General features: G+C 51.3%; 1 protein-coding gene across 1 annotated transcript in view; it reads left to right on the top strand.

Moving 5' to 3' along the window:
- GRIK3 (glutamate ionotropic receptor kainate type subunit 3) overlaps positions 1 to 12,891 on the top strand; it is a 38,028-nt gene extending 25,137 nt beyond the window's left edge. Inside the window, exons 8-11 of the mRNA XM_039381583.1 lie at positions 1,398 to 1,615; positions 7,104 to 7,326; positions 7,557 to 7,807; positions 8,941 to 12,891. Of these exons, the coding sequence (XP_039237517.1) occupies positions 1,398 to 1,615; positions 7,104 to 7,326; positions 7,557 to 7,807; positions 8,941 to 9,135 (887 nt within the window). The 3' untranslated portion in view covers positions 9,136 to 12,891. The remainder of the gene's footprint in view (positions 1 to 1,397; positions 1,616 to 7,103; positions 7,327 to 7,556; positions 7,808 to 8,940) is intronic.
- Positions 12,892 to 13,235: the final 344 nt, after the last annotated feature.

The raw sequence follows: 13,235 nt of genomic DNA, 5'->3' as shown, positions 1-13,235 counted from the left end.
CAGTGTGCCTGGTGTGAGACACTCCCATGACAGGGCCCTGGGAATGGGATATGGATGGGATTACACTCGTGTGCATGCACGGAATAGAGCAAAGGGAACAGAGAGATGGAATGCATAGAGTAAATCTGTTCAGAAGGCAGCGGGGGGGAGCTTGGGAGCAGCTCTGAATAAGGAACGAAATTCAGCTGTGATCTAATTGCAGAAAATCCAGGAATAGAAATAAGTGGAAATGTCAAACATTTGTCACACTTTAATTTACCGTGTACCAGTAGTTATGCCCAGAGAGCAAAAGCAGCACAGCACTGGCTCGGTGCAGGCACAGAGCTCCTGCCTGTAATAGAGATTCCTCCTGGATCTCGGCTGCCCTCGTGGACTGTGACAGTTCCCAGCAAGATGGTTTAGCAGGATGAATCATCCCCTTATCAGATGCTGATAAATGAAAAGAGCTGTATTCTTTTTAACTCAATTCTGCATCTAAGAAGAAAAATATTTCAAAGCCGGACTGATGTCACAGCATCCAATGCATCAAAGGGCAGGAGATGGAACGGGGAAGGAGCAGGATCTTGAGGAGAACCAAAGCATCCTCAATATCCAGGGCTCCTCCTCTTCCTGGTGCCTCCTTGCTGCACTCAGATGGGAGCAAAGCTACACCCCAAGCTCTGCTTTGATGCCACACTGCCTAAAATTGCTTTGCAAAGCCCAATCTTTGTTGCACATTCCAGGCTGATAAATCCTCTGAGCGCAGCTGTTTCAAACCCAAAGCTCTTGCCTGGCTTTAAAAGGTGTTTGGGGCCATTACAAAAATAGCACATCCCATTTAGCCCTTCGTGTCTGCTCAATAAAAGTCACTCCAGACCCACCACACCTTTTATGCTGTAACATCTCCTGCTTCCCCACTTCTAACTGGCATTCAAAGCCCTGGACCCTGATAGTTCCTTTCTCTGGCTGTTTGATTTTTTTTCAAACTTGTGTATTTGAACACACTCCCCAGAGTGAGCCCTTTGAAAATAATCCATATAAAAGCAAAGCACTTTTTAAATGGCAGAACAAAACACTCATAAAAGTTCATAAATAGCTTGCTATTTAAATCTCATAAAAGCAGCCCAGTTAATTACTTCAGTTTGGATGTTTCCTGTAAATTGGGCACTGTACCCAAGGTCAGCAATCGAGGGAGAGGGTTTTTCTGCAAATGCTACAAAAACCCCACTGATGTCCTCGCATGCAAGATGTCTGGGTAATCTGCCTCAAAACCAGTTGGCTTTAATTGCATAGCTGTTACAGTTTTGACAGTGAAACTTAATCCTACATATATATATATATATGTACAAATATAATGTCCATACGTATGTATAAAACGGGGCCTCTGTTTCCTCCCTGCCCCCCCCGTCCCGCCCCAGGCTCGGAGCTGATGCCCAAGGCCCTGTCTACACGGATCATTGGTGGCATATGGTGGTTCTTCACCCTAATTATCATCTCGTCCTACACGGCCAACCTCGCCGCCTTCCTGACGGTGGAGAGGATGGAGTCCCCCATCGACTCGGCAGATGACTTGGCAAAGCAGACAAAAATAGAGTACGGAGCAGTGAAGGATGGAGCTACCATGACCTTCTTCAAGGTGAGACCAGGCAGAGGCTTTCCACCTTCCAGGCAGAGATGCACCACGCTGAGGCCAACGGGAGTGAGAACAAAGATCCAAAGACACAAAGCCTCCCAGGCCACCACTGCTGCTCCTCACAGGCGGGTTCTTTCAGTCTCACATCTCGTGCAGACTGACAGTGCAGCCTTCCTGAGTCCCACCAAGGCTAAATCCTCCCTCCCTGCTGCCAACTGAAGTCACAGTTAGAAAATGACACTGATTTTACAGCTTTGGAGGCTGTATCCAGTATTGGCTCAGACACCCTCAAACAAAGCACGTGCCAGGCACAACGGGACAGGTGTGGTTTGTATTAAAGCCCTACAGAAAAATCTTACATTCCCTAAAGCATCTTCCCAATCTCCACACCTGATGCATCCAGCTCCTTCCATGCCTCTGCCAGCACAGCCCCAGGGAGCCCCGAGGCTGACCCAGCCAGCCCTCAGGGACAGAGGAGCACAAATGGAACCTGCAGCTGGACAGATGTTGCAAAGTGCCCTCCCTGACCAGTACTTTTTACAGCTGAAATATCTTTCTTGTCCTTCAGTTATTCATATCAATGCAGTCCAGTTTTATTAACCTCTGAGATCCAGGGCAAGGTAACACCACCAGTACATCACAATCAAATTGCATTAACTTCTTCTATTTAAAGCCTAATTAAATTCAGAAGTCAGTCAGATTCCACTGTTGCCTCAAAAATGGAAAGAAACTGAGAGGTGTAAAAAGACCTTTAAAACCACTGCTGGCCTGTAAAAACCCACTTAAAACAAGAGAGAGAAAAAAGGGATAGAAACGAGGGGTGATTAAGGAATTATCACCCTGGCAAGGCAAGAGGAGCATGGGCAGATTCCAGCCCTTGGCTCAGGAATGAGACTGGCTCCAGCACACCTCCACTGGGAAACACTCCTTCCCCCTCATCCCCCTAATGCAGAAGGAAATATGTGACAAGCACAGTCCAGGCTTCACCAGGCAGGTTGGACCTGGTGCTGCAGTGTTGGAGCAGGCACAGGGTGCCACAGCTTGAGGAGGCCTCCCCAGTTTAATTGGCAAGACTCATTAGAGGAAGCCAATGTGCTGGGTTTTAATTACAAAGAACCTCCTTGTCCCACAACTTCTCTGGGCTCTGACCCTGCTGAGGAGCCACTGCCCTTCCTGAATCTCCACCCTTACTGTGACAGGCAGCAGCAGAGGTTGGTTGGGAGTTTGCTTTGTCCTTTAACGAATTCTGGGAATGCCCACTTGCTACTGAGGGCCCATTTGCCTCCTGCCATGGAGCTGGTCCATGGCTTCTGTCTGTGGCACGGGCCAGATGCACAGTGGTACCTTCCAGAGCCATATAAACCTGGAAGAGCCAGCAGGGAAAGACAGGCTGTAACTGTGTGCTTTAACTGCGCTTTCCAAGACGAGTTTTATACGGGAATAAAAGGAAACTGTCTCTTTTAACAATCATCAGGACACAGTATATTTATTGCTTCATATCATTATCCATCAGAATCATACTTCAGGCTTCCAATGGCCCTGGCAGGGTTTATTGATGCAGTGTATTTTATTATCACTGTTGTATGGAGATGAATCCTCAGGGATGTCCCCTCTGACAAGCGTTTCCATTACTAGAGCAGTGGGAGCACCTGTGTGGGATGTTCTGCTCGCTTGCCCTTCATGTCCAGAGGGGCACAGGAGAGCCAGGATTTCTCCCACCCCCAGGACGGTCTCTGTCAGTGCCTGGGCAATTCCCACAGCCACGGTGGCAGTGCCCCCTCCTCGGGGACACCTGTCACACAGCACAAAGCTCCGGGGGACGAGCGCTGAGGATCCGCATTCCCTCGGATGGGTGGCACTGGAGGAACAGCAAAGGGCTCGTGGCTTCCCTGCCCTTCCTCTGCTGAAGGGGGGCACCCCAGACACAGCCCTGCTGGCTCCTGTGCACCACAGCTCCTGGAGAGGCCCTGGGGACGGAGCAGCTCCGAGCACACCGGCACTGCCGGGACAGAGGCTGAGGGCAGCACACCAGTAATCCTGCTCCGTGGATTATCACCAGGACTCGGCACAAACTGCTGCCTGGCTCCTTCCCACACGTCAGGAACTCGCTCCTGCACTGCTCCTGTTAAACCAGCTGCAAACTCCCACATGACCCCGAGCACAGCCAGGCCCTGTGGCACCTCGGGCTGCAGGAGGAGAGCACCATCCCGGGAGCTGAGCTCGGGGAGCAGTGGAGAGCAGGAGGAAGAGGAAGGCAGACGCTTGCACGCTGTTCCCTGAGGTGGTTCCCAAAGCACTGACCAGTTCTGTGTTCAGGCTGCCTGAGGGTTTGTGCAGAGCTCACCAGGGACATTACAGAAGGTCCTGATGGAGCAGAGCCAAGAGACACCCCTGGGGCATCTCCATGGTGGGGGATCCTGCTCCCACAAAGGTTCTCCCTGGGCAGCCCAGCTACCTGGCCACGGCAGACGGGAAGCAGAAGTTTTACCAACCGTATTGGCAGATTTTGACTTCATGAAAAGAACTTTTGAGAAGCTATTTATTCCCTGGCAATGCAGACTGAGTTACAGGAATAAACACGGATCAATTAATTTAGGAATAGCATCTCAAGTTCATTATAACTCATGCCAGAAATCCTTCCCATCCCACAGAGGATGCTGCTGCTCCGAACTACGACGGGTCTCACGTGCAGTCTGGAACCCGGGGGTGTGTGTGTACACAGAGACTCACTTGTACACGTTCAATCCTCAAGAGTGAGAGTATCTTCAGTTGGTGAAAATCAATTTATTTTTTCATACAGGCTGGAATTGAAAATCTTAAGCCTGATAGTTCCTTTCTTGCCAATTTGGCTGATAAAAAAGCGTATATGTCTTGGCAAGGTGCCTCGTGGGGGCTCCTCTAAACGATTCCATTAATTGCTGTGGGTGACTGGCCCTGCAGCACTGGTTATTGAAGGTGGCTCCTGAGCTGTGACTCTGAAGAATGAAGTCGGAGGCGCCGTCGGTGCCGCTGCGATCGGAGGGGCTGGTGCTCGGCTCTCACACATCTCATTTAGCACCAACCCGGGCTGATTGGGATGCAGAGCACAGCAGAGCAGATCCTGGTGTTATTTACCGCGAACAAATCGAGGAGAGCTCCACTGGCAGGAGGGAGAGGGGTGAGCAGGATGAGGCACAGCCAGGCCCTGTGTCCAGAGGTCTGTCCCGGCTGTTCCTTTGGCAGGAGGGAGCAGTGACCAGCAGCTCCATCCTCGTGGCCAGCCCTGACCCAGGGGAGCCCCAGCTGGAGGGGTGCTCGGCCCTGGGGATGCTCAGAGCTGGACTCGAAGTAGCTGGACTCTTCTTGGAGAAATCTGGGCTCTTCCTGGCATTCCCAAACACAATCAAGTCCTTTCAAGCTGGTCAGGAGCGGTGATTTAAGAGGAGAAGAGAAAAGTGGTTTTTCTCTTCCATAGAATTTCAGTTGCCTGAAGAGCTCCAGTGCCTCATGCAAGTCCCATTTGCTTCACTAAATGCAGCCTATTGATTTTTTGCCTGTTTATTTTGCTCTATGCTCTAAACTGGGAGAACACTGATGTTAAGAGCTCTGTGTCAACACCTAAGGAGCATTAAAAGCAGGAAGAGAAGGTGGCAAAGGGAGAGCCAGGAAACCCAGAGGCCTCTGATTTGAACTATATAAATGTTAAACAGGTCCTTATCAGCCAGCCGAGCACCAGATTCATTTCAATTACCCATTGTAACGCACAGGTATTTAATAATCCTTTTGCAGGCTACATTTCTTGCTGCTCTTTGAGGTTTGATAGATGCCACAAATCTACCTTACAGGCACCGGTCCAGATTTTCAAGTGAGGGAGATTATCCTGCCTCTTGAATGAAGTTTGCTGTGATACATCCTCTGCTGCACATTCATCAAGTGGATTATAATGAGCACGAGCTTTAATGGAGGAGAAATGAGCCCGTGGGCATTTTGGAGAGGAGAAGGGGCCCGCGGGGTTAAAGGCAGGGGAACGGCCTTTGCTTGAACTGCACTGCACCCCCCTGAGCTTTTGTTTAACTTTTGCTAAACTCGCTGGGAAAAAGGAAGTGGCTGGGCAAGGCATTTGGAATACAAAGCATTATGAGGGACTTTCAGATAATGCACTGTGAATTATAGTGGTTTCATCAGAAGAGCCTATGCTGGCACATTTTGGGTGATACTGATAAAATGAGGAGGAGCTGTGGCAGCAGCAGTTGGGCTGGACTGGGGCTCCATCTCCTGCTTCCTCACGGAAGGACAGAGACCTGCAGGGAGAACAGCTGAGTCGCTGTGGCTGCTGAGCAGCTGCCCTTGTCCAGGGCACAGCACAGGGACTTCCCAGCCCTCCAACTCACCAGCCAGCTCCAGCCTCGACCAGGAGCGTGGTGGAGGAGCAGGTCTGGCTGACTAAGCTGCCTCTGATGAAATGAAAAGGCAAAAAGAGGAAAAACAAGGAACTGGGCAGAAAAGCAGAACGGTGCATGAAGGAGGAGGCAGCAGTGGAACACGGGCTTTGATATCCAGGTGCTGTTCCTGGAGGAACAGAGCGGATCTGAGGGACAGCAAAGGGGCACAGCAGGAGGGAACTGCTCTGCCTGTCCAGGGAATCTGCCAAAACTAAAGCCACTTCTGACCAGCAGCTGGGCTAGTGGAAGGTGTCCCTGCCCATGGGGGTGGAACTGGATGAGTTTCTCCCAACCCAAACCATTCTGGGATTCTATGACTTCTGTGACAAGTGGCAGAGACAACTCAGAAGGTGCTCATAGATAAATGGTACATTTCAAATGTTATGGCAAGATGTAAAATAACCATATTTCTTCTCACCCAACACATTTTGTAAAAGAAAAAAACAACATTCACATGAATAGCAAGATAGAAAACATATTCCCCATCTTTGCAACAGAATGCCTGCTGATAGTGAAAGAATATCCATGTTTATTTTTAGCCGTAAGACAATCTTGAGTATCTCTGTGCCTCTGTTTACGTGGTTACGTTAAATCTGTTTGGCAGTTGCACATATCTCAGAGGAGACATATTTCCTTGCCATGCTTGAGGAAAGACAAAAATATCATAGAATATGTGTGGCAGAGAAAACCATGCAGAAATGTTAAAGGGTAAAGAAATCCTTTTTAGGACACTTATACATTTCAGCAGATCTGCTGCTGGCCTGGGACACGAGGAGGGTCTGCAGGGAAGCCAGGAAAGGGTTCAGTTCCACCCAAGGGCCTGAAGCACCTGCACAGCAGAACATATGCTGGGACCTTTGTCTCTTGTTATGACAACATGAAACCAAACAACACTGGGCAGTAAAAGCACAGAGGTATTTAAGACAAGGTCAGATTGGGGATAGCTCCGCTCTGTGACCCGTTCTTAACTGCTATTATTATTGTTATTATTATTTACTGAAAAGATACCAGGTTTCAGCAAATTGAAGATTCATTCTTATTTTGGGGGGGTGGGGATATCATTTTTCCAGAAATCCAAAATTTCCACGTTTGAAAAAATGTGGGCTTTCATGAGCAGCAAACCCACGGCGCTGGTTAAAAACAACGAGGAGGGGATCCAGCGAACCCTGACGGCCGATTACGCCCTGCTGATGGAGTCCACCACCATCGAGTACATCACCCAGAGGAACTGCAACCTCACCCAGATCGGGGGGCTCATCGACACCAAAGGCTACGGCATCGGCACGCCCATGGGTAAGTGCCAGTGGGGGTCTGCAGGGACCCCGAGGGGGCTGGTTCCCACCAACACAACAGAGGTGATTAATGTGAGCCACTCCCAACAGCAAAGTTCCAAATACCAAAGTTTACACTGTCTGCCTGCTGAAGAGAGGTCTGAGCTGCCCTGCTTAACACAGACACCTTCCCTATCTGGTGGGATTTTGGTCCCACCTTCCCCCTGTGTGTCATGGTGTTCCCCTCCCCAGGGTCACCGTACAGGGACAAGATCACCATCGCCATCCTCCAGCTCCAGGAGGAGGACAAGCTCCACGTCATGAAGGAGAAGTGGTGGCGGGGGAATGGCTGCCCCGAGGATGAGAACAAGGAGGCCAGTGCTCTGGGCATCCAGAACATCGGGGGGATCTTCATTGTGCTGGCAGCAGGCCTGGTGCTGTCCGTCTTCGTGGCCATGGTGGAGTTCATCTACAAGCTGCGCAAAACGGCAGAGAGAGAGCAGGTACCGCCTGTCCCCTCCTGCACCCCTGAGCCCAGCAGGGAGGGCTTCACACCCTGAGCCCAGAGACAGGCAGGGAGGGGGCAGAGATCCAGCACTGCCAAGCCTCCATCCCCTGAGGCTCGTTGATCTGTCCCTGTGATCGGTCATGTCTGCCCTGAACACAGTCATCTGCTGCTGCAGCAGCCAGGCCAGCAAACACTGGAGGGTAGTTTTGAGCAAGCTGACTCCTAACTCATGAAAATACCAACAGAGGTCTCTGGGAAGGACCTTCCTGAGGTGTTACATCCACTCAGCACCATCACATGCAATCTTGTTGCATTCCAGGCATAACATACATGTGTCTTCTCCCCAGTCCCATTCAAAGAGCCCCAAGGAACAAGTCAGGGCCCACCAGGAAGCTTCACACTGTCTCATCAATTCTTCACCAGCCTCATAGACCCAGCCCCCCTGCTCACAGTGGCTGATCAGTGCTCAGGAAACAACAGAACTGCTTTTATGTTCCTCCCTCTTCCTCGGGTGCAGTAAGTGGAATGTGCAGTTATGTGCACGACCAGAAATCAAAGTGAGCTGCCCTCGTGATGGACTAGACAGAGGAGGGAAAGCTGCCCACTAGCAGGCCCAGCAGGATCTGATGGCCCTCTGACTGCCAGCACAGAGGGAGTCAGACCCTTGCCAGCCCCCGCAGGGATCACACGGCACTGGCACTCCAGCAGCCGCCTCCAGCTCTGCCTCTGTGCAGGACTGAAGGCACCAAAGGGACAGTCCCTGCCAAGGGAGAGGGGTCAGCCCGGTGCCCACACATCCCTGCCGAGCACAGCCCATGCCCCAAACCAGCCCTGCCGAGCACAGCCCATGCCCCAAACCAGCCTTGCAGAGCCGCCCAGGGAGGGGGAGCAGAGCCCGCGGGACTGACCCGTGTTTGTCCCTGTCCCCAGCAAACACTGACCCGTGTTTGTCCCTGTCCCCAGCAAACACTGACCCGTGTTTGTCCCTGTCCCCAGCAAACACTGACCCGTGTTTGTCCCTGTCCCCAGCAAACACTGACCCGTGTTTGTCCCTGTCCCCAGCAAACACTGACCCGTGTTTGTCCCTGTCCCCAGCAAACACTGACCCGTGTTTGTCCCTGTCCCCAGCGCTCCTTCTGCAGCGCCGTGGCCGATGAGATCCGGCTGTCCCTCACCTGCCAGCGCCGAGTCAAGCACAAGCCCCAGCCCCCCGTGCTGGTGAAGACGGACGCCGTGATCAACATGCACACCTTCAACGACCGCCGGCTGCCCGGCAAGGACAGCATGACCTGCAACACCGGATTGGCACCCGTGTTCCCCTAGGGAACGGGAACGGGGAGGGGCGGGAGGGAAGGAACTGTGGCAGACAAGGCTGGATGCACTCTTAACTAGGGAAGAGAGGATTAAAAAAAACAGAAAAAAAGAAAAAGAAAAAAAAGCCTGGTTTGTTCATTTCAAGAACAAGGCCTTTGCAACCCAGCTGCATCCATCACCACAGAGGAGCCACAGCTTCCAAGCACGGACAGCAACGTGGGTCTTGGGGCTTTTTGGTTTTGGTTTTGTTACTTTTCATTTCTGGTTTTTTTTAAAGCTTCAATCCTCCAGGCCTCATGGAATCCAACCACCACCCAGGAGTCTGATGTTTACACACTGAAAACACGAGGAGGTGAAGCAGAATTGAGCCAACCTGCCCCGGAGCGGGTGAGGAGGAGCCCCGAGCACGGCTCCCACAGCACGGCAATAAATAGGAACACTTGGTCAGGAATGAGCACCTGTTCCACACCGACACTCACAGCACATTTTGGATACACTGTCTGGGAAAGGGAGAGGCATCTGGGAAGCACTGGGATGGTCAAGGCTGTGCCTGCTCTTGAAGCAGCTCGTGGTGGCCCCTCACCTCGCGGCTGTCCTGGCTGTGGCCATCCAGGGCTGGATATCCACGTGGGAGCGTGGTGGGAGAAGGCAACACACGTTCCCAGGTCAGCTGGGGAAGGAGAGCTGCCTGGAAGGGGTGACTGAGCCTGAACAGAGCCGAATTCCTGGCCAGGGAATGCTGCATCTTCGAGTGACACCACCCCCACGTCCCGTGCCAAGCCCAGGGTGACACTGTGATCTCCAGCCCCTCCTCTGCTCTTCCCACAGAGCTCAGTCTGTCCCACCGAGAGCGCAGGAAGCAGCTGAGCCCACGGGCTCTGGCAGTGGTGGGAGCAGAGCTGCTTCTGAGAGCCAAAAGCACCCATTTCCAAGGAACTCAGCAGTGCTGAGCCACAGCTCCAGCCCAGGAGGGGACTGTGGGGCTGGTTTAGGACTGAACGCTCTCCATGGCATCACGGACCTGAAGGAGTCCCAGCCTGCAGTGCCAGCGCTGGCCTGGGATGAGCAGCAATGCCAGTGCCAAGCCTGGTGTCCTCCTGCTCCGACCACAAACCGCTGCCCCTCGGGCAGCCTCTCCATGGGATTTAAGCAAACACACGCTAAAATGTTTTTAGAAAATCTTCCATGAACTGTCTTCTTATTTTCAGGTTGCTCGACCCAGAAGGTTGGTCCTGCAGATGAGTTTAGGCAGAATTACCAAAGACCCCTCTGCTGACCTAAAGTAACGCTCAAGTAAACCTCCCTCAGCTCCCGGGGGCCTGTGGGGGCCAGCAGGACACTCCAGGTTCACTCTCAAAGTTAAACAGATGGAAATGTCTCTGCCCGTGGTAACCCAGAATGTCACCCGGTGATGCAAAGGTGCTTAAGAGCTCTGATTGAAACACTGCTGGTGTAGAAAACATGAACCTCCTTCTCCTGCACAGGCAAGGGGACAGTGACCTGCAGGACCCCACCCGTGTGGAGGGCAGGCAGGGCAGGGGTGGAGCAGCCAGTGCCCAGCTCTGTGCCACGGCCACCGCGGGAACCGGCCACGGACTGACCCCGTCTGCCCTCCCCGAGCCACACGGCTGTTCTGGAGTTTACCCTCGCCCAGAGGAACAAACCAACAAACCTGTTTGTAGCTGATTGGGGATTTTTCCCCACCTGTTCCTCCCCGTGCTCAGTCGGGAAGGTTGTCTCAAGATGAGCAGAATTAGCAAATTAGCTCGAGGGGGGAGAGCTGCTCCCCCGCCCCAGCACAGAACACAGTTTGTCCTTGTTTTGCTTTTTCCATGATGTAAAGAAGCAACAGAGTGACCCCAAACAAAACGAGGTGATTTGTCATACTTTGACTCAAGTAAAGATATGCAAAGAATTCAGTGTTCATTTTCACCTTTTCACGAAAACCATGAAAAATTGGGGGTGAAAGCTGCCAATGCAGTGAGCACCAGATTCCTAATAGTTTGCTATCAGGAGGGCAGACTGAAGTGTGGGGCAGCTTCCCAAAGCTAAGGACATACTTTCTGTATTCCTTTGCAAATCCTAGGCTTGTCAGAGGAGTAGATTTCACGTTTTCCTTGAAGATTCCTAAGCTCTTAGAAAGAGATTTTTACAATTAAAGGAGAGATTAAAACAAAGCCTGAAACTGGCTTTAAATGTCCAGAGAGTAAAACAGCATTCATTTTGCTTCTTGGCAGATTTTTAAAAAAATAAATAAATATTGGTAATACCACAAACCCCATTTATTCCTCTTTGACACCAGCCTGATTTGATTTGACTCACGGACGTCCCAGTGACAGGTGAGCATCTGGAATCACTGGTGTCACTGCCAGCCAGACCAAACCCTGCAGATGAGCCTTTTCCTTCCTGCCCTACACCCCTAAATCAGCCACGAACAGCAGCCAAATTCCTGCATCTACATTATGGTTTTATGTTGAAATTTTGATCACTAAAGCATTTGACAAGCACCAAGGGAACGTTCTGCACCGCCCAGAACGAGGGGAGCTGCCAGGCCCACCCTGCTCACTGACCTGAGGGGACAGGGTGGCCTCAGCCCTCAGCCCTCCTGTGGCCCCGGGGCAGCTCTCCCAGGAGGGGCCACTGAGCCCAGAGCCTCTCCCCTGCTCCCCGTGTGCTCCTCGTCCCGGGGCCCAAAGCCATGTGTGTTGATCCCAGAGGAGAATGTGTTGGGAGACTTGGGAAGGGACAGACCCGATGACAAAGCCTCAAAGCCTTCTGCTGGTCTGTGACCCGGCTGGGACTAGTGATGACTCACATCTTACAACTCATCTGACTTCCAATGCTGCTTAACTCAGTTCCTTTCTTCACTTGGGCAGAGGGACTGGAAAAGTGAGAAGGAAATACAGAAAAATACAGAAATCCAGGAGGAAATACAGAAAAAGCAGGTTTGGGCTATTGAACTGTATCTAAACTGTTGTCACCTTGGCTCACTATCCCCTTATCACTTGCTTTTGCCCTCCAGCTCTCCCCTGAGACAGAGCAGGGACAGCCAGCAGCTTTCCTGGGTGGATTTTCTGTTGGAGTCAACCAACAGCGTGTGCTGGGTCCGACGCCGAGGGGACAGACCCACAGAGAGACAGAATATGCAAAGGGGCACCAGCTCCATCTCTGGGCACCCACTGCTCCCCCTCAGAGGGGCTGCTGGGAGCAGATTGGGCCGGGTGCCAGCACAGGGGGCTCTCGAGAGGTCACAGCAAAGGGACCCTGTGGATCTCAGTGGCTGTCACCCCGTGCTCACCCCAGGGTGCCCAGCACGGTGTGTGGGGCACGACAGTCCCTGGAGGTGCTCGGGGTTGGCAGGGCAGGAGTGTTCCCAGGCATCAGCATCTGCTCTGTACCTGACTTCGACATGTTTCTCAAAAAAAGATAAAAAAAATAATAATTAAAAAAAAAAAACAACAACAAAAAGAGTGGGAAAAAGGAAAAAATGGTCTCCGTGACATTCAGGGGATTTTCCTTTGTGGACATGCAGAATTTCTATGAATATAGTTTTTTGTAAACATTTTGTAACAATTTTGGTTTCATAGTAACTGTGTTACTTGCTGATCATTCTAGGCTGATGTAAATACAATTTCCAAAAAATAAAAAAAAAGAAAAAATTCTGATTATTTTCCTTTTTAAGACACTGTGATATATCAAAGTGCACAGTTTGCTGTATGAAGTAATATGGTTTTAAATTTTAAATAAATAATTTCTAGAAAATAATGAAGCTTATGCCTGTTTATACTCAACACTTCCCTTCTTGTTCAAATTTTATCCCTAAACTCAGTGTTCAATGACACCCCCAATTTTATCAGCCATAAAAGCCAGTGATGAAAAAAGCAATTCCCAACTGAACCCCAACACCTGGGAACTGCTGCTGGTGCTGCTCCCCGAGGGGGTTGGGGCACAGTTGGAAGTGGTGACAACAGGCTGAGGCACAACCCAGGGTGAGAGAGGGAAGAGAGGCCGAAGCTCAGCTGGCACAGCTCTCCCTGCCCTCACACACCTACAACAGTTTGATATCAGACGGGTAGTTAAGCCCAGATATTCCATAAGGAGCCATCCCC

Source organism: Pipra filicauda, unplaced genomic scaffold, assembly GCF_003945595.2.
Source record: "Pipra filicauda isolate LSUMZ 115617 unplaced genomic scaffold, ASM394559v2 scaffold232_size1229904_pilon, whole genome shotgun sequence".
Classification (NCBI taxonomy): Eukaryota; Metazoa; Chordata; class Aves; order Passeriformes; family Pipridae; genus Pipra; species Pipra filicauda.
Note: the sequence above shows the minus strand (reverse complement) of the source record. Positions and strands in the feature narration are given on the sequence as shown.